Genomic DNA, 23,614 nt, shown 5'->3' with positions numbered 1-23,614 from the left:
TACATACATCAGTTGCTGTAATATATTCAGCCTCTGTAGTTAACAAGACAACATACTTTTGCAACTTAAACAACCAAGACATAGCTTTTTTTGCAAAAGTGAACAAATACCCCAAAGTAAATTTTTTACCATTAAGATCACCTACCATGTTGGCATCAATAAACCTTTCAAGAATTGGTTGTATAATTCCATAACTCTAACATATTTTTTAAGTGCCCTTCAAATATCTAAAAATTCATTTTACTACTTTTTAGTGAATCTTTTTTAAATTAAAAAGAAGTATGCTCACTATACTAACTGCATGAGCAATATTAGGTTGTGTGTAAATCATAAGATACATAAAAGAATCGACTACAAAAGAATAAGAAATACTAGACATAGCTAGTTGCTTTTCTTTTATCATTGGACAAGATTTCTTACTCAAATGAAAATAGTTGACAAATAGACTGCTAACTGATTTAATATGTTGCATATTAAGCACCCGTTCAACATAATTTTCTTGTGACAATCATAACTTTTCAGCCTTTCTATTCTGGATAATATCTATACCAAGAAGCTATTTTACTGGAACTAAATCTTTTATATAACAATACTTAGATAGTTGTTCTTTTAACTTGTGAACCAAACCAGCATCTTGTCCCATAATCAACATATCATCAACACGTAATAAAGAATAATAAAGTTACCATTTGAGAATTTTTTTACATATACACAAGGATTTGCTATTGTTCTTTTATAATTGTGATTTACCATAAAAGAATTAAATTTTTTATACCATTGTCATAGAGCTTATTTTAAGTCATACAAGCTTTTTTTTTTTTTTTTTTAGTTTGTAAAACTAAGTGTTATTTCATTTTCACTTTAAAAATCTCAAGTTTATCCATATAAATTTTCTCGTACAAGTCACTATGCAAGAATGTAGTCTTAACATTAAGTTGTTCAAGCTCAAGATTTAAACTAACTATTAATCCCAGTATTACTTGAATAAAACTCATATTTATAATTGGAGAAAAGATCTCATCAAAATCGATATCAAATTTTTGAGAAAAATCTTTCACTACTGATTGAGCTTTGTATCTCACTAGTTTATCACCATTATTTTTAGCTTGAGTCTTCGTTTATTCTTTATTGATCTTTTCTTTTTTAGAAGTTTAACATGATCATATGTGTCATTTTTTCACAATAACTTTATTTTTTCTTTCATTGCTTTTAACCAATGTTCTTTATCTAGAATAGTCTGCTTAGAAGCTCTCTAGCTCCCTCTCACTGGTAACTAAAATAAAATTTGAACTTGAATACCTAATGAATGATTGATGCTCTCTAGTAGATCTCTTAGGCTGAAACTCTATATTACCTGATGTCAAAAGTAACTCCCTCTGCTTAACACTTTTGGGTGAGAAGATTGCTCTCCTTACTCAAAACTAATTGCATCTGGCTCATAACTAACTGTCACTAACCTATTTGTATCCTCAAGTTCTATCTCTTGCACATTTTTACCATCTCTGGCTCTTCTCGGTGAAACTCTTATCAGTGTTAAAGCATCATATTCAATAATAACTTGTGTAGCCTTCTCATTTTTCTTAAAATCTACTATGGTTTCTTTTTCATGAAAAATCACTCTCTGCTTCTAACTATTTTTTTCTTCACTGGATCTTATACCCCATAGTCAAATTTCTCATTACCATATCTGATAAACACACACTATATGGTTTTAATGTCAAGCTTTAACCTCTACTCTCTTGGTACATGCATGAATATTTTACATCCAAAAATTTCAAGTGAAAATATGAAGTATCTTTTTGGTCCACACTTTTTCTGAAATGTCAAAGCCCAAATGAACTAATAGTGTTTTGTTAAGTAAATAATAGGTTATGTTGACTGCTTCACCCTAGAATGACTTTGATAATTTTGTTTCTTTAGCATACATCTGACTTTTTTCATAATGGTGCAGTTTATCCTTTCAGCTACACTATTATGTTGTGGTATTCCAAGTTCTGTCATCTTATGCTTTAAATAGTATTTTTTAAAGTCTTTGGATGTGTATTCGCCACTATTATTAGTTCGAATATATTTCAAAAGCAATCCTATTATATTTTCCACCATGACATGTAATTTTTGAAATTACTGCAGTACCTGACTTTTGTTTTTCAACATATACACTTAAGTTTTATGTGAAGCATCATCAATAAAAGTAATAAAATAGCTATTACTACTCAATGACTCAGCCTCAATAAGAGCACATACATTGTAATGAATCAATTTCAATATATTTTTTTTAGAATGTTTACAAAAAGAAACTCTACAATCTTTACTATGCAAACAATGATCATATGAATTGAAAAACATACCTTTAGTCAAGAAAATAAGAAACCGGCTTACTAAAACCTATAACCCCTTCTCGTTCATATGTGCTAGCCTTTTACACCACAAATTTACTGAAGCATCATCCTCAACAACATTTATCTGGTTGTCATTCAATTGTATCTATGTTTTGTACATTATGCAGCATAGTTTTCTTCTTACAATTACCATAAATCTTTTGAGAAGTTTTCAGTGTTCATTATTTTATCGACTCTCATATCTTTTCTTATAAAGGATATTAATAATAAGTAAGTTAATTATCATATTTAGAATGTGTTTGACATCCCTCAAAGTCAATATATAACCCGTATTAGTTTGTATAATAATATCATCAATTCTAATAATTTGTGACACATTTTTATTTTTTATTTTGGTGCAACCAAAGTTTTATACTTTATAAGTTGTAAACAACTCAATCTTAGGAACACAATGATATGCCTCTTCTGTGTCAACTATCCACTCAATGTCGAGATCACCAATATGATATACAAATCATAGTAATTGAATTACTATTTCACTATTGCGATATAGCAATCATTTGAACTTTTACCTTTCTCATTTTTTCACTTTTGTTTCAAGATTTTACAGTTTTGCTTTATATGACTTGGTTTACCACAATAGTAACACTTGATTTTATTTTTGAACTTAGATATATGTTTTGACTTACTATGACTTTTTGTGTTTTGACCTTTATCGATGTTTCTAACCTTGTTCTCTATGATAAGAGCTCGATTCCCAGAGTCTGAATCTTTTTACCTTACTTCTTCATTAAGCATACTATCCTTTACCATCTCTAATGTCCCATTGTAGTAAGGAGTTGAATTAAAATAGTCACAATTGTAGTATTTCAATTGTTTGATAATGAACCTAAAAAAAATAATGCTTTTATTTCATCATCCATTTTAAGCTCCATAATAGTTATTAGATTGAATATATCTTGAAAATCACTCAAGTGCTCTATAATCAATTGCCCATCCCTGTATTGTAAAATTGTAAACTTTTTAACAAGTGTAACTTTATTTATGCTTGTTTTTCTCTCACACGATGCTGCTAATTTTTTTCAAATGGTATGGGCATCTGTCTCTTGTACTACATGATGGAACATAATGATATCAACCCATTTTCTAATTGTGCCAATCTCTTTCTACCTAACTTCTTCAAGTTTTCATCTTTTATATCTACTAGTTTAACCTAATCATTCAATATTGGCTCATACAAGTCTTTGTAGTATAAATGATCCTTCATCATTGGCTTTTCAATTTGAATAATTTGATGCTATCAATTTTATTATAAAAATCGTATCATCTTTCACGATCTTAAAGAGAATTTACTTTTATCCTAGGTTGCTATTGTATTGATATCTAAAAAATAATCAGTGTTCTGATATTACTTGTTGGGTCTAAAACGACAAACACAATAATGTAAAAATAATATATCGCAATAAATCTACAATAAATAGACAAGAATCGATAATCCAAAATGCAAGAAAATAAAAGCACACAAAGATTTATATGAATAACCCTCCAGTATAGAAGAAAAAAATTATATACCATTAAAAAAAACTCCACTATCAAATAATAGATATAAAATTTTTTTTTCAAGTGTAGAGAGACAATTAAAGAAATTTCACTAAATAAGTAACTCAACAAATACATCTTGAATTTATTTCTAGAGAGTTTTAAACTCAATTTTTATTGTTTAGAATGTAAAACACTGAATCATGAATATGTTAACAAAATTTTAGCTCAATCGGATCATTGATCCACTTTTGTTCAATTGACAGCTCTTCATTCATTCTTTTTTTTTTTTTTTGGTTCTTTCTTTCTTCTTTTCAACATTTTCTTTTTCTTATGCCAAAACCAACTCGGCTCTTTTTTTTTTTATTCAAAAACAAAGGTTTTGGGCTTTTTAATTGGCTAAAACAATGGGTCGACTCACGTTCTTAACAAAAGAATGTTGCTTTTCATGTAAGAAACATAGAATTTATAATTAGGGCCTAGCAGATGCCAAAGTTTCAGAGCCTGTCATTTATGTTGAGAGAAATAACGTTTGTTTATGGGTTGTTCTAGAACTTATGGTGTAGGCATAAAACTATAGTATATTACTTAATGATAGGTTTTTAAATTCTATGTGGGACCAAAGGTGATTTTAGAAGAGGGCTGCCCATTTCAATGAAATTAACAAAATGGAAAGGTTCACTGGCTCAAGTTCACGGTTTAAAACAAGAGGGCCCAAGAAAAGTAAGGAGAAAGGTTTTTGCTAGACACGGGCCTGTAAAACCCAAAAAGCTGAAGTTACAAAAAAAAAGGAAACATTTGCAAAAACCTAAATTCCATTCCTTTGGTAATGACAAAACCTCTCTAAACCTAAATCACTCACTCACCATCCTATAGTTTCAATAACAATCCCCACAACTACTTTTAATTTCTCACTCAACATTTCTCTCTTTCCTCTCAAAACTACTTTAATTTCTCGTCACATAGTCCTATCCATCACCAAACCTTTTTTTTTCATTTCCTTTAAAAGTCTAAGCTTTCAACCCCAAGCCAACCTTAAATTATCATACTCTTTCCAAGAAATGTTAAGGGAAAATTCGAGTTTTGTGTTAATGCTAAAAATGGAGGAGGAGAAGATGGTGGCATTGATGAAGTAGATAAATTGCCAACAAGAGAGAGTACAATGCCTGAGAGGTTTAGATACTTGACCAAAAAAGCTCATGATCTTTTTCTTAAATGGCCTTTATTTATTGGTGAGCTTCTTTAACTGTCCTACTGAGTTTAATATTGGATATTTCACAATTTATATCTCTGTTAACAATGTAATTAGAGAAAATTTCATTAAAACAATTATTAAAAAACATAAGTATATAACTATCTATTTATATCAGTATCAGATTCTTGTTACATCATGATTTTCCTAAATAAGCTAACGGTGCTTTTTTAGTGTTTTATTTTTGGCCAAATGCTTGCTTAGATTATATTATTATCTATTCTTAAAAGGAAATTTATGGTGTTTGTTATCACCTATTGTTTCCTTTTTAAAGTTTCAACTATGAAACTCAATATTTTGTGTCTTGAAAAGACAAAATGAATGATATATTCATAGAAAGTTAGAGTAAGAATTGGAATAGATTATCAATTGAAAGAAGACTTGTAAGCCATGCATATCTTACATGTGTAATGAGTAAAATATTGGTTGATAACTCTGTTAACTACCATATTAATGAGAATGAGATGATTGTATTCTATCTATGGATTTAAATAGAGGCGTAATAACGGTATCGTGGTCGCTATTTAGCGAAATTGACACTTACTACCATTGTTATTCAATCGATATTAAGTGTGAAGAAAATTTACATCTCTAACGATTCATTACGTTTGCAAAAAAAAAAGGCCATAGTGGCAATAATGGGACATAATTGGCGTTATTTCCATTTTTTTTTCATAATTTAATACAAGAAGAATTTTCTTGTCATCATCAAGCATTAAAATTTCAATAGAAATTAACGAAATAAAGCCCTAAACATAGAAAAGAAATCCTAGATTTACAATGACTCAGTAAAAAAAAGGCTAATTAAAAATCAAGAAAAATTTATAAAAATCAAGTAATAATAAAACATTTTAAAATTACATTTTCTTCCTTATTTAAATGTTTGTAAATTTGTGTTGTATAGGACTTAAAAAAACTTAGATCTTATAGAGATTTTGCTTGAAACTTTAAAATTTAAAAAACCCATTTATGAGCACTCTGTAGGCGTGGGTTTAGGTCTATGCTAGTTGGATTGAAGAAGAATTCGGATGAATCATGGCATTGATTGGGTGGAAAGTTGGATAAAGGTGGAAGCTTAGAGGTTGGTTGGCTGTATGGCTGGTGGATGGTTTGTGGGAATTGTAGAAAGTAAGGGTTGAGAAAAAATTGAAAGAAGTTTGGGTCAAAAGATGATGATGCAAGAGAATTTTGCATTTTTAATTGAAAGAAATATTTGAGTGTAGTGGGGAGTTTGGTAGGCATTAAGTTTGGTCAATGCTTGACCAAACAAAAATTAGTTTTCTCTTTTCTTTTTTTTTTTAATTTAGGGGCAAAATTTTTTGGAGAAATAATTGGTTAAAATTGAAAAGTTTTAAGAATTAATTTTGACTTAGATTGAGAAATTTTAGATAAAAGAGTTTAATGTAAATTTGAAACGCATATTATATTATAATTTAGATGAAAAAAATAAAATATTAAATGATTAATATATTAATTTGATTTTTGATTTCTATTTTTATTTGGATTTTATTAATGATTTTATTGTTTTAATATTTGTATGTTGTTAATTTTCTAAATGTGAATATTTTACTATAATATTAAAAAATTGTAAATAATTTTTTTATATAAATAAAATAACATAAAGTGTCATTAATTACTTTAAAAATCATGAAAAAGAAATTTTTATGATTATAATTGTAATTACTATGTTTTATAATAAGTTGTGCAAATTTGAAAAAAAATTCACAACCATAATGAATGTAATGACCGCGATGATATTCGTTATATCTGCAACCACGATAAATGTAATACGATTGAAAACGTGTCTACGACCGTAATTTAAATCCCTTATTCTATCCTAATAAGGTTTAGGATGTTGTTAAAGGCTGTAATGTAATTACTACCGTTGGGTGACCATTACTTCATTTTGAAGAAAGGAAAACATGTTTTTTTTGTGAAGAGAATTAATGAGGAAGTGGCTGATAATTGATAGTTTCATCTCTAATGGACTCTTTAGAAGTGAAGTCATTTTTCTTTTTTCTTTTTTTTGGGGGGGGGGGGGGGGGGTGGGGTGGGTGGCTGGTTTTGTTCAAAGAAGGCTACTAATAATTAAGTTTATTTCAAGCCAGTCTAATCCAAGGATTATAAGCAAAAGTTTAGAATAATGCTAACTAATTCACCTTCTCTTTGAACTATGTGTGGCACTGTCATTCCTTCTCTATGCATGGAGGGCAGTTTTGTTAGAGCTTTCTAATTGGAGAAAGGCTGCTTGTGGTTTTGTTGGTTTTGTGGGATACCTCTTCAAACTTGCATTTGCCCTTATTTTCCATTTCAAAGGAGATCCAATCACTTCGATGATCAGATGTATAGAAACTGTGATCTACAGTATTAGAGCTTTCTACTCTGGGATTGTGGCATATGCCCCTCTTCGTGAACTGACAGTGATCGTTGTGCTTGCATGAGCAATTCTTGCCATTGCTGAGGCTACTGTTCCAAACTCCATTTCAACCATATACGCTCACAATATCTGGTCTAATTGGCTATGCAGCTGTGACTGGCTACATTTCCGAGCCACTCTACTGGACTTTTCTATTGGGGTATATGGTTTCTCACGCTTAATTAAAAACCGCGATGATGTGACATCGGCACTGCCTGTTGCAGCTGTAATGGCTGCCATTGGGGAGCCTTGGGTTAGGATGCTGGTGATAACTTCTTATCTAGCTCTACCTATCTTTCACCATTCAAAGAAGCTTTCAGAAGTAAAGAAGCAAACAGAAGGTGTAGCCATAAAGAAGCAGCTCCCAATGCCATTATTAGGTGCTGCCTTGACCATTGGAATCCATCTTGCTGCTAAGTGGGCTGGTTATCGAAATTTGACATGGATGATAGTATGAAGGCAAAGAGTCTTTTTCACACATTGTTTGTAACGGCAATGTTCTTTTGTCTGTTTTTTAATGGCTAATGTAGTATCTTTTGCGAAATAATTTTGTAGCCTGTTAACTTGTTTTCATGTTTGGGTAGAGCACCTTATTTCCCCCCGTGTTTCTGTTTTGCTGTGTGTTTGTTATGACGAATAGGACTAGAAAGTATTAGGAATGGCATCATTATTCCAATTTGATAATGACAAGAATATCATGGGAAACTATGAGACGGTATTAATGATTCAAGTGGGAAGGATTTCGCCCCTGCCTGTTAGTGATGGTGTAGGAAGAAAATGGTTCCCGACAAGAAGAAAAAGTATGGGGAGAAATAAAAGTAGTAAAAATATAAAAATGAAATGTAGACAACAAATCAGCAATAGGTCAATAGCTAACCAAGATGATTTCTAGCTGGGCTGAAGGTCCAAAATAGAAGAAGTTGTGGGTCAAAAAGTTTAGACCATTGAAGAACAAAAACATAGCCTAACTTGACCCACTCAGATCGGAGCCCAAACCAAGTATCCAAATTAGGGTTTCAACTTTGCGTCTTTCGGCGAATGAAAAATCGTATCTAGGTTTAAAAGGAGCTCCATGTAAACGATTCAAGATCGCCTCTCCTCTTCACCGTCTTAGAACCTCCAGCCCCAGAGGTATATCCTCAGCTTCCTTGTTTATCTATTGTTGTACAGGAGTAATTCTTATAGTAAGTCATAAACAGTCGATTCTTTGTATGCAAAGCTTCATCTCTGGACGAACTCTCCCTGGCTTATCTGAATCTCTACCTTTGAAGAGCAAAGCCCCAATGTTGGCGCTAAACCCATGCCGTTTTACGTGTTGCGGAATAGCCCTTTCTTTTCTACTTGCTTTTTGGTCTCAAATCGGCGGCTATACTCGGTCTTTTCAGTTTCTCAGTTGTTATTTCTTTTGGATTTTGCCTCTCTACACCTTTAGCTTGTTTTCAAAAAACTAATACTAAATCATTGGAAACTAGGCTAGTCATCGACGCGTATACTTGATCTGGCGGTGTTAAATGTGGCGGCATTTCTTTTCATGATTTCGCCTCTAAAAACATCCGCCATAGTTTCTGTATTGCCTTTATTATATTTGTGCAAAAAGTGTTAGCAGTGATTACGTTTATTTTATCCGCGCTTCTGAGAGCAATCCATGAAGCATATAAAACGATAAAATGGTTGAATTTCTTGATATGAGCCAACTTTCTTTATAGGAAAATTCTTTATTTTTTGGATTTAATTATGTAATTGGCTATGAGGATTATTATACAGCTTTTAATGCCAGTTCTGCTTCAGAAAATTCTTGATTGATAAGCTGTTTTATTTTCTGAGCTTCTCTCATTTTCAAACAAACTTTAACTAGTTTTTTTTTTTCTTTTTAAAAATAAATTTGGAAAATTGCTTAATACCTAACTTAATTAAAGTAGTCTATGATGATTTATCCGTTGTATGAGATCTAGATTTCCTCAAGCCCTGTTTTCAGGGAGAACCTACTTGGGAAGCTACATTATTCATGAAATTACTGGATTTTACTGAGACTTTATTTTAGATCTTTTTATGAAAAGTGTTTTCTTTTCTATTACTTGAAGTGTTGTATTTACAGTGTGTGTGTGTATAGCTTTTGTGTGCCAATGATAACTTAATCCACTTTAGATGAGGTGCAGTGGAGTCAAGACACTGTTTAACAGGGAGAACCTGCTTGGTAAAAGCTGCAATTCAATGATATTAATGGATTCGACTGAGGCCGTATCTTGTTTACGAAATACTTGGCTAGTCGGTTATTTAGTTTTAAATTGAGTTCAATTATACTCTAAATCTTTTACTAATTTTGGTTTAGAGTCTGAAAAACTCAAATAGTTTTGTGTTGTCATCAGCTTCTTCTCATGCATTTTTTTACGAGATTGGAGTTAAATAACAGCACTAAAATTTTCTTTTGTAAATTTTGCAGGAATTGCCTGGATTCTTCGGTTTCAATGATAATCCCCACGATTGCTTCTAATTTCTCACTCAACCCTTCTCTCTTTCCTCTCAAAACTACTTCAATTTCTCGTCACACTGTCCTATCCCGTCACCAAATCCCTCTTTCATTTCCCTCAAAAGTCCAAGCTTTCAACCCCAAGCCGGCTCTCAAGTTTCCTACTCTTTCCGGGAAACGTTTGGGGCTTTCTCGCAAGGGAAAATCCGAGTTTTGTGTTAATGCTGGAAATGGAGTAGAAGATGGCGGCGCTGATGAAGCAGACAGATTGGCAACAGGAGAGGGTACAATGCCTGAGAGGTTCAGATACTTGACCAAAGAAGTTCCTGAGCCTCCTCATAGGTGGCCTTTATTTGTTGGTGAGCTTCTTCAACTGCCCTACTGAGTTTAATATTGGACATTTCACAATTTATATCTCTGTTAACAATGTAATTAGTGAAAATCCCATGAAAACCATTATTGGAAAACATAAGTATATAACGATCTATTTATATCAGTATTGGGTTCTTGTTACATCATGATTTTTCCAAAGAAGCTAACGGTGCTTTTTTAGTGTGTTTTTTTGGCCAAATGCCTGCTTAGATTATATTATTATCTATTCTTAAGAGGAAATTTATGGTGTTTGTCATCGCCTGTTGTTTCCTTGTAAAGTTTCAGCTATGGAACTCAACATTTTGTGTGTCTTGAATAGACAATAAGGACTGATATATTCATAGAAAGTTAGAGGAAGAACTGGAACAGATTTTCAATTGAAAGAAGACTTGTAAGCCATGCATATCTTACATTTGTAGTGAACAAAATATTGGCTGATAACTCTGTTAGCTACCATATTAATGGGAATGAGATGATTGTATTCTATCCTAACAAGCTTTAGGATGTTTTTAAAGGCTGATGTAATTACTACCATTGGGTGACCATTGCGTCATTTTTGAAGAAAGGAAAACATGTTTTTGTTGTGAAGAGAATTAATGAGGAAATGGCTGATAATTGATAGTTTCATCTCTAATGGACTCTTTAGGAGTGAAGAAGTGATCATTTTTCATTCTTCCTTTTTCTTTTTTTTTTTTTTTCTTTTTGGGGGGTGGGGGGTTGGTTTCGTTCAAAGAAGGCTACTAATACTTAAGTTTTTTTCAAGTCTAACCTAAGGATTATAAGCAAAAGTTTAGAATAATGCTAACTAACTAATTCAACTTTCTTTGAACTATGTGTAGCACTGGCATTCCTTCTCTATGCATGGAGGGCAGTTTTGTTGGAGCTTTCTAATTGGAGAAAGGCTGCTTTTGGTGTTGTTCGTTTTGTGGGATACCTCTTGAAACTCGCACTTGCCCTTATTTTCCATTTCATAGGAGATCCAATCACTTCTATGATCAGATGTATAGAGACAGTGATCTACAGTATTAGAGCTTTCTACTCTGGGATTGTGGCATATGCCCCTGTTCGTGAACTGACAGTGATCGTTGTGCTTGCATCAGCAGTTCTTGCCATTGCTGAGGCTACTGTTCCAAACTCCATGAGCTGTCAACCATATATGCTCACAATATCTGGTCTAATTGGCTATGCAGCTGTGACTGGCTACATTTCCGAGCCACTCTACTGGACTCTTCTATTGGGGTTATATGGTTTCTCACGCATAATTAAAAAGCGTGATGATGTTACATCAGCACTACCTGTTGCAGCTGTAATGGCTGCCATTGGGGAGCCTTGGGTTAGGATGCTGGTGATAACTTCTTATCTAGCTATAGCTATCTTTCACCATTCAAAGAGGCTTTCAGAAGTAAAAGAGCAAACAGAAGGTGTAGCCATAAAGAAGCGGCTCCCAATGCCATTATTAGGTGCTGCCTTGACCATTGGAATCCATCTTGCTGCTAAGTGGGCTGGTTATCGGCATTTGACATGGATGATAGTATGAGAGCAAAGTCTTTTTCACACTGTTTGTTACGACAATGTTCTTTTGTCTGTTTTCTAATGGCCAATGTAGTATCATGTATATTTTGGGAAATAAATTTGTAGCCTGTTTAACTTATTTTCATGATTTTGGGTAGAGTACCTTATTTCCCCCTGTTTCTGTTTTGCTGTGTGTTATGACAAAATAGGACTATACAGTATCAGCAATGGCATCATTCCTCCAATTTGATAATGACAAGAATATCATAGGAAACCGTGAGGCGGTATTTAATGATTCAAGTGGGAAAGATTCCGCCCCTGCCTGTTAGTGGTGGTGTAGGGAGAAAAAGGTTCCCGACAAGAAGAAAAAGTACGGGGAGAAATGAAAGTAGTGAAAAGTAAAAATGAAATGTAGACAACGAATCGGCAATAGCTTAATAGCAAAACCGAGATGACTTCTAGCTGGGCTGAAGGTACAAAGTAGAAGAAGTTGTGGGTCTAAAAGTTTAGACCATTGAAGAACAAAAACATAGCCTAACTTGACCCAGTCAGATTGGAGCCCAAACCAATTATCCAAACTAGGGTTTCAACTTTGTATCTTTCGGCGAAGGAAAAATTGTATCTAGGTTTAAAAGGAGCTCTATATAAACGATTCAAGATCGCCTCCCCTCTTCACTGTCTCATCATAGAACCTCCAGCCCCAAAGGTATATGTCCTCAGCTTCCTCGTTTATCTGTTGTTGTATAGGAGTAATTGTTATGGTAAGTCATAAACAGTTGAGTCTTTGTTTGCAAAGCTTCATCTCTGCACGAACTCTCCCGGGCTTATCTGAATCTCTACCTTTGAAGAACAAAGCCCCAATGTTGGTGCTAAACCCATGCCGTTTTACGTGTTGCGGAATAGCCCTTTATTTTCTACTGGCTCTTCTGTGTCAAATCGGCGGCTATACTCCATCTTTTCAGTTTCTCAGTTGTTATTTCTTTTGGTTTTTGCCTCTCTACACCTTTAGCTTGTTTTCAAAAAACTAATTCTAATTTATTGGAAACTAGGCTAGTCATCGACGCGTTTCCTTGATCTGGCGGTGTTAAATGTAGGGGCATTTCTTTTCATGATTTCGCCTCTAAAAACATCCGCCATAGTTTCTGTATATTCTTTATTTTTTATTTTTGTGCAAAAAGTGTTGGCGGTGATTACGTTTATTTTATCCGCGCTTCTGAGAGTAATCCATGAAGCATATAAACGATAAAATGGTTGAATATCTTGATATGAGCCAACTTTCTTCATAGGAAAATTCTTTATTTTTTGGATTTAATTATGTAGTTGGCTATGAGGATTAGTATACAGCTTTTAATGCCAGTTCTGCTTCAGAAAATTCTTGATTGATAAGCTGTTTTATTTTCTGAGCCTCTCTCATTTACAAACAAACTTTAACTAATTTCTTTTCTTTTTAAAACTAAATTTGGAAAACTGCATAAAACCTAACTTAATAAAAGTAGTCTATGATGATTTATCCGTCGAATGAGATGTAGATTTCCTCAAGCCCTGTTTTCAGGGAGAACCTACTTGGGGAGCTACATCATTCATGAAATTACTGGATTTTACTGAGACTTTATTTTAGATCTTTTTATGAAAAGTGTTTTCTTTTCTATTAACTTGAAGTGTGTTGTATTTACAGTGTTTGTGTGTGTGTGTGTGTCTCTCTCTCTCTCTATATATATATATATAATTTTTGTGTGCCAATGATGATTTAATCCACTTTAGATGAGGTGCAGTGGAGTCAAGACCCTGTTTAACAGGGAGAACCTGCTTGGTATAAGCTGCAATTCCTTGATATTAATGGATTCGACTGAGGCCATATCTTGTTTAAGAAATACTTGGCTAGTTGGTGTGATTTATATAGTATTAAATTGAGTTCAACTATACTCTAAATCTTTTACTAATTTTGGTTTAGAGTCTGAAAAACTCAAATAGTTTTGTGTTGTCATCAGCTTCTCATGCATTTTTTACGAGATTGGAGTTAAATAACAGCACTAAATCTTTCTTTTGTAAATTTTGCAGGTATGGCTTGTTGTACTTCAAATTGGGTATATTGTAGTCTATTGACAAAGATTGTAAGATTTGATGATATGTATTTCCGAGAGGAAGTTGTATTCAAACAATGTAGCAATGAAATGCAAGTTTCCTTTGTTTCATCAGATTTGTGTTGATTTCTTTAACTTTATACCTGGATTGACTAACCGACTGGGCTAGTTTCAGATGAAACCGAGATTAACTGTTTAAATGTCCATGTTGGGTTTAACAGCTACATTCATGATTTTTGGACAAAATCTTGTAATTGGAAGTTTTTATTTCAAAAAACTGAAAAAGTGCTCCAAGAAAAAACAATTAATTGTTCTTAGTAATTAGCATACGAGTTTTCAAAACAAAAAAACGAGGTCTAACATCTTCAGCGACTTCTTCAAACACCTCGTTTGGAGACTAACAAAATCTTGTTTCACTCTATCATGGTTTAATTGCAGTTGGTTTTTATTCATCTGCTACCGCGTATAACATCACTTCCTTGCCTTGCGCCTATTTTTAGCGGACAGAATATCAAGTTCAATCTTTGAAGATGTTCATGTTGGTTGGGAACAGCAGCTGAAGGATCGGAGAGAGGGTTCCTAATTTCCCAGGTGGATCTCAAGCCTTTGGGAACTATCTGAGCGTCCACAAGGAACAAAAGGCTAATATTTGGTGGGAAATGGGATCTGCCTACACCCATTGCTTCGGGTTTTTTTCAATTTTATAAAGAACAAATCTGTTACATTCACATTCCACTCACTGAAGCATGAGTTCCTACTCTTCAAACCACCTGCGTTTACTGTCTTTAACAAAACAATTAACCTCTTACGTGAACCAAGGCTGCCATGTCGACGCCCTTTCTCTCTTCCACCGCATGCAAACCTCGCCTGCTCTCACTCTCGACCCTTTCGTCTTCCCTCTCCTTCTCAAATCCTGTACTGCCATCCACCGCCCTCAACTGGGCTCCTCAATTCACGCTCATGGCATCAAGTCATCTCTCCTCTCCAACCCATTTATCGCTTGCGCTCTCATTCACATGTACGGGAAATGCTTGTCCATCTCCTCAGCACGCAAATTGTTCGACGAAATCCCTCAACCAAATGTCGTTTCTTGGAATTCTATGATTTCTCTCTACACGCGCTCCGGGCGCATGGATGCAGCGTTGGATTTGTTTCAGTCTATGGATGTTGGGCCCAACGAGTCCACGTTTAATGTCATCATATCGGGATTGAGTGCTTTGGAAGATGGACCTTTTAAGGCCATTGGATTTTATAGAAGAATGCAGAAAGTAGGCTTGAGGCCCAATTTGATTACACTTCTTGCTTTGTTACCTGCTTGCGTTGGCGTAGCTGCATTGAGTTTGATTAAAGAAATTCATGGCTACGCGTTTAGGAGTAACATAGAACCTCACCCGCAGTTGACGAGTGGTTTAGTGGAAGCATACGGGCGATGTGGAAGTCTTGTTAATGCGCGAAATGCGTTCCAATGTATGAAAGAAAGAGATGTAGTTGCTTGGAGTAGTTTGATATCAGCTTACGCTTTACATGGTGAGGCAAGGGCTGCATTGGAAGTTTTTCAACAAATGGAGTCAGCAAAAGTGTGGCCTGATGACATTACTTTTCTTGGGGTATTAAAGGCCTGTAGCCATGCTGGACTAGCTGATGAGGCATCAGATTTTTTTGATAGAATGCGTAAGGACTATAAAATTGAAGCCAGTGCTGATCATTATTCATGTTTAGTTGACGCATTGAGTAGAGCAGGGAGATTGTACGAGGCTTATAAAGTTATAAATGAAATGCCTATGAAGCCAACGGCAAAGACTTGGGGAGCGTTACTTGGTGCTTGTAGAACTTATGGAGAAGTAGAGTTGGCTGAGATTGCTGGGAGAGCGTTGTTTGAGATAGAGCCATCTAATGCAGCCAATTATGTGTTGTTGGCTAGAATTTATGCTAGTGTAGGAAGATATGAGGAAGCTCAGAGGATGAGAACGGAAATGAAGGAGAGGGGAGTGAAGGTAGCACCTGGTAGCAGTTGGGTTGTGAATCAAGACTAAAGGAACTCTGGTTGATTTTCCTTTACATGCCATGCGATAAGAGGTGAAATGATCGTTTTTAATTGAGCCTAATTTGAAAATAGATTGATGTTACTTTGGCCCTTATGAGATTTTGACATGCTGGCTTGAAACTTGGAATGTAGTGAGTTTGGAGGTAGACAAGAGAGGTGTAGGTGCAGCTACCTTCATTTCTGCCGTGATTCAAGTCTTTGAGTATACTTATTTGGAGGTAGAAAAGGGTAGAGACTTAACACAAATAAAAGAGTATAGACTTAAAGTGAAAATTTTGCGTTAGTTTGAGAGCTTATGTTGTACTCATTATGCCTTTTTCAATTGACAAAAGACTTTGAGGTTTGAGCCATGCTTGTCTTACATGTCCTAGTAAGCTTTAGGATGAGTTTAGGATGTTGTTAAAGGCTGTAATTACTACCATTAATTCATGGCCTTCATTTGTTGAAGAAAGAAAAACATTTTCTTGTTGCAAAGAAAGTTATTGAACTTGTTTGGTTCAAAGGAAGCATCTAATAATTAACATTATATGAATTTTATTTCAAGCTAGTCTAAATCAAAGGATTGTAAGCAAAAGTTCAGAATATTGCTACCTAATTCACCTTCATTTTTTGATTAATGTGCAGCCCTAGATTTCCTTCCGCGTGCATGGAGGGTGGTTGTTGGATGTTTCTTGTTGGAGAAAGGCTGTATTGTGTATTCTTCATTTCGTGGGATTCCTCCTGAAACTTGCAGTCGCGCTTATCTTCCATTTCATTTGAGATCCAATCACTTCCTTAATCAGATGAATAGACTATGATCTACAGTATTAGAGCTTCCTACTGTGGGATTGTGGCATATGCTTCTGTTCAATAGCTGACTATGATCATTGTGCTTGCTTCAGCAGTTCTCCCAATCGTAGGCTATTGTTCCAAACTCTATAAACTGTCGACCATAGATGCTCGAAACATCTGGTCTAATTGGCTATGCTGCTCCGATTGGCTACATTTCCATGCCACTCTACTGGACTGTTCTATTGGGAATAATATGGATTCTCATGCTTAACTAAAAAGTGTGAGGATGACATCAGCACTGCCTGTTGTAGCTGTAATTGTTGCCATCTGGGAGCCTTGGGTTAGGATCCTGGTGCTTCCTTCTTCTCTAGCTCTAGCTATCTTTCGCCAAAGAAGCTTTCAGAAGTGCAGGAGCAAACGGATGGTGTAGCCATAGAGAGTCGGCTTGGCTCCCAATGCCATTATTAGGCACAACCTTGGCAATTGAAATCCATCTCGCTGCTAATTGGGCTGGTTACCAACATGTGACATGGATGATAGAATGAGGGCAAAGAATCTGTTTCAAACGTTGTTTGAAAAGACAGTGATCTTGTCTGTTTTCTAACGGCTAATCCGGTATTACTTTGTTCTTTGATCTACACCTCAACAGCCGTTATTATACAGATATTTTACCACAAATGGGAACAAGGAAGATCGTTAACTGCCAAGGTATATAGTTTCAGTATTTCCAACAAAAATAGCTTAAAAAATAAAAATGTTAAAAGCTCATGTCTATAAATGTACAAGTGGAATTTTCACGCTTAGCTGCGGGGTTTGAAAGCTAAAATTATATTGAACAGAACATTTTAATAACATAATAAGGTCACAATTAGATAGAAATATAAAATATTAAAAAGTTTTTTTTTTTTTTTTTTAAAGTATTAAAAGGTTTAAATTTTAAAGTAAGACGTATAAGTTCATGATTCGATAAAAATTGAAAGTACTGAAGGGTTTAAAAGTTTAAAGTTAAGATGTCTTCAACTTCATGTCTTAATAATTAAAAAGACTTAGAAAAAACATTTAATTCGACCATGGACTTGATTTAAGTATCATCTTCGCTTTTACTTGACCTTTCATGAAAATATAGGCGTATAAGCCTACGGAACAAAAAGCCAAAGCGAGTGAGGGTGATAATGAGCCACTCACGAAGAGAAGAAAGAAAAGGTTGCTGCCCAATCAAACAAATTCACTCAAATCTATAAAAACTAGAAACGTAGCATGAACTATTTTTCTATTATTATTTATCAATTTTTTATTATTCTAAATATTTATAATTAATTTAATACGTAATTCAATAAAAATATTATAATAATTTTAAAATAAAAATGCTATATGTGAATTTTCTAAGAAATAATCATAAAAAGCATTTTTATAATTATGATATGTGATGTTATAATAATTTTGATCAATTATAATAGGTAATGCATTTTTGTAAGTATGATAGAAAAGATATTATAATAATTTTACCAAATTAAGGTCGAAAGACCATCGTTATAATTTTAACTGATTTATGATAAGATGAGCATTTTTATAATTATGATAAAAGGATATTAAAATTATTTAGGATACCTATGAACTCTTAATCATAGAATCATAAGATCATTCTAATAATTTCAATGAGATTAGTAATTTAATATGTAGTTAATTTCATATTATGTTAAAATTTAATATATGTAATTTAATAAGAGTATTATAGCAATTTTGAAATAAAATTTCATATGTAATATTTTTATGAAATGATAATAAGAGTATTTTAGTAATTTAATATGTGATTAATTTTATATTATTATGTCAAAAATTAATACATAAATTAAAATATATATTATAGTAATTTTTAAATAAAATGATACATGTCAACGTTTTTGAAACAATCATAAGAATATTTTTGTAATTATGATAAATGAGTTTTATAATTATTTTGATCAATTTTTGTAGGAGAGTATTTTCATAATTATGATAAAAAGACATTATAATAATTTTGATCAATCATGATAATAAAAACATTCCTTTAATTATAATGTGAAGAACATTATAATAATTTTAACTAATTACGAAATAAAGAATATTTTCATAATTATATCATAAGATTACCATAATAATTCGTCATTTTTTTGGCGCAATCACTCATTTCAAATACTTAAAATGTTTTCTAGTTAGCAAAGGCAACATTATATAATATAATATATTTAAATAGACAATTTGATAGATCTAATATAATCTTTTTCAAACTTATAATATTCAAAATTCAAGTTAGTTCACATGCAAAATATATTATCCAAAAGAAATACTATCATTTGCTAATAGATAAAAGCATCACTTTTTAAAAAATAGCATTTGTTATCATTTTGAAAATCATTATAATAAAGTGATTTTATTACTTGTGATTTGAAATCATTTTGTTTGGTTTAGAATTATTAACTTTTAGTAATTAGAGATTATTGTATTTGGTATTACTAAAAATCAAATATTATTTTGTTTAAAATTATCACAATAATTATGCTTATGCACAAGTGAATGATTTTAGTGTTATTTAAAAATAATAATTTATAAAATACTAGTAACATTTTATTTATTTAATAATAAAATATAATTAAATTATTAAATTAAAAAATATGTTTATGATAAGTAAACTAGTTTTTATAATATAAATTATAAAAAAAAATTGAATTAAAAAATAAAACTAATCTATTAAAACTAAAAGATTATTATATATAAGTTAAAAATTTTAAAAAACTTCACAAATTATTTTTGAGCTTGTTACAATAAATATTAGTTTAAAAATATAAAAGTTTATAATATAAAATAATTGCAATTAATTTTGATTAGAAGTAAGTTTTTAATTGACATATTCAATGAGTAATATCGATTATTGTTAATTTTACATATCACTTCATTTTAGTGACAAAAGTTTCTCACCCTTTTTATATTTGAATTTGATTATTTTTCAAAACAGTAAACTAATCACTTTTATTAATCCAAGATCACCTTCATATACGATCATTAAGTGATTATCAAACTTGATAATCTAATTATAGTTCATAAATCATTATGATTATTTTAAGAAATCAATACTTATCAAACCCTACCAAAATATTTACTTTTCCCTCTAGCTCGCTCCTGGGCATATACATGATTTGCTTTGCATTCAAGTGATTAAAGTAAATGAGGAAGGTATTTTTTTTCTTTTTTCGATTAAAGTATGAAAGATACCTTTAATTTAAAAACTCAATCATCTTTAGACTTTTAGGAAAAAAAAAGTCAAATTTTACTAGAGTTTTTTTATATTTTATAAAAATTAAAAATTTAATTCATATATTATAATTTATACAAATTTAAGCAGCATACTATTTTAATTTAATAGTTTTAGTCTAATCACTAACTCTGTTAAATTTTTATTGTTAAAAACGTTAATATGATTGTTGATTTGATAACGTGGATATTAACTTTGCTGATATGACATTAACCTATGAACGTGATAACTTGGATGGATAAAATCAATTATTAAATTATACATATGGTCTTTATACTCATATGAAATTTGAAATTTTAATCTTCATACTCAAATGAAATTTGAAATTTAATCCTTCTAGTATAAAAATTTCAATATTTCAAAAATTTTAATATATTTTTTAGATTTTGATTAAATAAGATGACAAAATTCAATATATAAAAAATTTTATAAAAATTTTAAAAAGTTAAAAACAAAAAATTCAATATTTTGATTAAATAAAATGTTGAAATTTGAAAAACTAAAAAATGATTTTTATTTAAAAAACTAAAATATTGAAACAAGTACATTTAATATTTTTTAAAAATTAAAAAAATTCAAAATATAGAAGTTTTTAAAAATTAAAATATAAGTTTAAAAACATTCGAAAATATATTAAAAAAATTTAAATATTTAAAGAATAATAAATTAATATTTTAAAAATATAAAAAATTTCAAAAAAAACTTTGAGATTTGATTTTTTTTTTAAAAATAAAATTTGATTATTAAAAAAAGTAAAAAAAAAAGATTTTTATTAGTAATTCTACTAACATTATTAATTTTTATTTGTATGAGGATGAGATTTTTATGAAATTATATGAAAGGGATTAAATTTTAAATTTCGTATAAATGTAAAGATCATTTGTATAAATTAATAATTAGTTTCATTTATTGAAGTTACCATGTCAATAAGGACGGATCATAAGCATGGCTAAGGGGTGAAGTCTTTTCCAAGATTTTTGAAAATTTCCTTTTATTCATATATGGATATGTATATTTGCATTAAATAATTTAAATTGGAACTTTTTTTAATTTAGACTTTTTAAATTAAAAGGACAAAATTATATTGATATCTTGTCTATTTATTTTACCTATTAATCACTATTGACAAATACTTAAAATCGATTGATTTGTCTAAAATATTATCATAATTCATATGAATTTTGAAAAAATCCAATTTAACTTTTTAAATTCTAACTTATATTGAGTAAGATAAATTGAATTTAAAATTTCAATTGAAACATTTTGAGTGTGATATGCACAATGATGTGAAACATTAAAATTTATCTCTTTTTTTTATCACAATTATGACTTATTTTGATAGAAATTGAAAAATAAAAAATATATTATCTCATTAATAAATTGATTAAGTTTATTCTAATTCTTTTTAGTATCTATGATAACTAGAGAGCTAAGCAAACATTTTCAACTATGAAAATAATCAAAATAAGACTATAAAATAAGATGAAAGATGTGTTTCTTATAAATAATGATGTTGTCAATATAGAAAGAAAGACTTGGTTAAAATTCAATTCTTGAAAATTTTAATTTTTCAAAAATGAACATTACTCTCAATTTTAAATAAAATTATTTGTTGGCTATATTTTATTTTCTTATACTTGTATTTTGAATTAATAAAATATAAGATTTTATAAGTTTGTTTTTTTTTTTTTTGGTATATTATTACATATATGTTTCATGATAATCAAATATATAGTAATATAACTCAAATGAAAAATATATTAAAATTTTAAACTTTTAATTAGCCCTCTAAAAATCAAACATTAAGATCTGTCACTGTACGTTAGTAAGTTAATGCTACGTCAGCAAAGTCAATGCACAAATCATCAAATCAACGGTTATGTCAACATTTTTAACGAGTTGATTGGACTAAAATTATCAAATCAAAGTATTACAAGAATTAAACTTGTATGAATTATAGTACATCTACTAAATTTCAAATTTTCATAAAATAGAATGACCTTTAGCATAATTTAACCAAAAAAAGTCATCCATCTTCAAGTTGTTTTTACTTTTTTTTTGCTGGCAATACTATACTTAAAAGTGATAACAGTTCGAATCAAATTAGATTTTGTTTATTTTTTTAAGATAATACATAATATTATAAATTTTTAAAATTTGATTTGAATCCGAATTGATTTTCCTTTAAAACCAATTAGATTCAAATCAATTTTACCAATTGGATTTAGTTCATCAGTTTTTAAATTTTTAAATTTTAAAAATTTTGATGTTATTTTAATATATTTAAATAGATTTAGATATAAAATAATTATTTTATTTTATAAAAATTTAAAAATTATATTAATTAATAAAAATATATAATTTGATTCAAATATTTCTAATTTTTCACTATCATTATAGGGGTTTTGATTTTTAGTGACTTTTTTTTTTTTTTTTTTTTTACGTTTAGCAGTGTTTATAAATGCCATAAAAAGATTTGTGGTGTTTGCGAAAAATGTCAGTTAGAGTGCTGGCTATACATGTTTCGCGAAAAATAATGGTGTTTTCTATAAAATGCCGTTACATTAGTGGTGTTTGTATTTGAAAAATACCACTATATTAGTAGAGTTTGTATTTTTGACATACCGCTAATTTAGTAGCATTTTTATCAAAAAAATACATTTACTTTGATGGCGTTTGTATTAGAAAAATACCACTAATTTAACGCATTTTCTAACAAGAGTGCTACTATTTTTAGTGGCATTTTATGGTACAAACGCCACTAAATTATTCATTTAGCGACATTGTTGAACACAAATGCCGTAAAATTAAGAAATGTATTTTTTTAAATAAAAATTTTTTGTTAATATTTATTATTTTTATAAACGAGCTTAAATTCATATACTAAAATTAATATAAACTTAATTCACGTTTAAATATGCATCTAATTAACACAAAATTTAATAATTAGTATAATAACATTCAAATTTTTTTAATACATTAACAAAATTAAAATTAAAATGTATGAAATTGATAATTGCATGCATTTTGAAGGCTGCCAATTGATGAAGGAATTTTTTCACCTTGATCACTAGCGTGCTCAAGAACCTACTGAATAATAACATACAATTTTTAACACTTCATTGTAAGCTTTTTTTATATTAAAAAATATAAATATTTACTAAATATAATACCTAAGTTGAAAGACCATCGAAGTTAGTTCTTGGAAATTGTTGTTGCACAAAATTCATAAGATGATCGAATCGATCACGCAACTGCTAAAATTTTGCATGTTTTTGCTCTATTCTAGCATGTTTTTCCTCAATTTTGGCATACTTCTATTCTTTTTCTGCTTCAATTTGCTGGAAACGTTGTTACATAGTTTGCAACTCCTCTTTCAATATCAAAATGTCTTGCGAAGACTAACTTGCTAAGAATGTAAATTGTTGAGAGCTACGTCCATAGTAGGTAAACGGTGTTGGGCCCAATCTAAGGCCTCAGACCCATCCATGCCTTCTTTTCTAGCAATTTTTATGAATATTAGATTTTTCAA

The 23,614-nt window shown here is 30.9% G+C and overlaps 2 protein-coding genes, 12 non-coding genes and 2 pseudogenes across 16 annotated transcripts; all 16 read left to right on the top strand.

Moving 5' to 3' along the window:
* Positions 1 to 4,546: 4,546 nt before the first annotated feature.
* Positions 4,547 to 8,078, top strand: LOC111308124 (uncharacterized; annotated as a pseudogene).
* A 559-nt stretch (positions 8,079 to 8,637) lies between these two features.
* Positions 8,638 to 12,036, top strand: LOC111309268 (uncharacterized). 2 transcript variants are annotated; one of them, XM_022908286.2, is made up of 3 exons: positions 8,638 to 8,677; positions 9,987 to 10,372; positions 11,225 to 12,036. In XM_022908286.2, the coding sequence occupies exons 2-3, from the start codon at positions 10,012 to 10,014 to the stop codon at positions 11,920 to 11,922; spliced, it is 1,059 nt and encodes a 352-aa protein (XP_022764021.2). In that variant the 5' UTR covers positions 8,638 to 8,677; positions 9,987 to 10,011; the 3' UTR covers positions 11,923 to 12,036. The 2 variants fall into 2 exon arrangements, with proteins under 2 accessions (XP_022764021.2, XP_022764020.2); XM_022908285.2 differs by having other exon boundaries at positions 8,638 to 8,921.
* On the top strand, positions 8,774 to 8,920 carry LOC149519993 (small nucleolar RNA snoR134). Its single transcript, XR_016335332.1, has one exon. It is a non-coding gene; the product is annotated as a small nucleolar RNA snoR134 (small nucleolar RNA).
* On the top strand, positions 9,147 to 9,239 carry LOC149519992 (small nucleolar RNA U36a). The gene has a single exon (XR_016335370.1). It is a non-coding gene; the product is annotated as a small nucleolar RNA U36a (small nucleolar RNA).
* Positions 9,285 to 9,376, top strand: LOC149519991 (small nucleolar RNA Z223). Its single transcript, XR_016335501.1, has one exon. It is a non-coding gene; the product is annotated as a small nucleolar RNA Z223 (small nucleolar RNA).
* Positions 9,465 to 9,577, top strand: LOC149519990 (small nucleolar RNA Z278). Its single transcript, XR_016335283.1, has one exon. It is a non-coding gene; the product is annotated as a small nucleolar RNA Z278 (small nucleolar RNA).
* Positions 9,666 to 9,783, top strand: LOC149519989 (small nucleolar RNA Z278). The gene has a single exon (XR_016335280.1). It is a non-coding gene; the product is annotated as a small nucleolar RNA Z278 (small nucleolar RNA).
* On the top strand, positions 9,858 to 9,966 carry LOC149519988 (small nucleolar RNA snoR97). The gene has a single exon (XR_016335181.1). It is a non-coding gene; the product is annotated as a small nucleolar RNA snoR97 (small nucleolar RNA).
* Positions 12,037 to 12,178: 142 nt separating the features above from the next.
* LOC111309267 (Tetratricopeptide repeat (TPR)-like superfamily protein) lies at positions 12,179 to 17,339 on the top strand. Of its 2 annotated transcripts, none has more exons than XM_022908283.2 (2): positions 12,179 to 16,054; positions 16,647 to 17,339. In XM_022908283.2, the coding sequence occupies exon 1, from the start codon at positions 14,725 to 14,727 to the stop codon at positions 16,009 to 16,011; it is 1,287 nt and encodes a 428-aa protein (XP_022764018.1). In that variant the 5' UTR covers positions 12,179 to 14,724; the 3' UTR covers positions 16,012 to 16,054; positions 16,647 to 17,339. The 2 variants fall into 2 exon arrangements, with proteins under 2 accessions (XP_022764018.1, XP_022764019.1); XM_022908284.2 differs by lacking the exon at positions 16,647 to 17,339 and having other exon boundaries at positions 12,179 to 12,603; positions 13,956 to 16,372.
* Positions 12,702 to 12,848, top strand: LOC149519987 (small nucleolar RNA snoR134). The gene has a single exon (XR_016335321.1). It is a non-coding gene; the product is annotated as a small nucleolar RNA snoR134 (small nucleolar RNA).
* Positions 13,079 to 13,170, top strand: LOC149519986 (small nucleolar RNA U36a). The gene has a single exon (XR_016335362.1). It is a non-coding gene; the product is annotated as a small nucleolar RNA U36a (small nucleolar RNA).
* LOC149519985 (small nucleolar RNA Z223) lies at positions 13,216 to 13,307 on the top strand. The gene has a single exon (XR_016335512.1). It is a non-coding gene; the product is annotated as a small nucleolar RNA Z223 (small nucleolar RNA).
* On the top strand, positions 13,393 to 13,505 carry LOC149519984 (small nucleolar RNA Z278). The gene has a single exon (XR_016335281.1). It is a non-coding gene; the product is annotated as a small nucleolar RNA Z278 (small nucleolar RNA).
* LOC149519983 (small nucleolar RNA Z278) lies at positions 13,633 to 13,750 on the top strand. The gene has a single exon (XR_016335278.1). It is a non-coding gene; the product is annotated as a small nucleolar RNA Z278 (small nucleolar RNA).
* LOC149519982 (small nucleolar RNA snoR97) lies at positions 13,829 to 13,935 on the top strand. Its single transcript, XR_016335381.1, has one exon. It is a non-coding gene; the product is annotated as a small nucleolar RNA snoR97 (small nucleolar RNA).
* Positions 16,372 to 17,338, top strand: LOC149519981 (uncharacterized; annotated as a pseudogene).
* Positions 17,340 to 23,614: the final 6,275 nt, after the last annotated feature.

The sequence above is a fragment of the Durio zibethinus genome, chromosome 2, assembly GCF_047325235.1.
Source record: "Durio zibethinus cultivar Kanyao isolate XHJ-2024 chromosome 2, ASM4732523v1, whole genome shotgun sequence".
NCBI lineage: Eukaryota > Viridiplantae > Streptophyta > Magnoliopsida > Malvales > Malvaceae > Durio > Durio zibethinus.
This window is presented reverse-complemented; position numbering and strand designations above follow the sequence as displayed.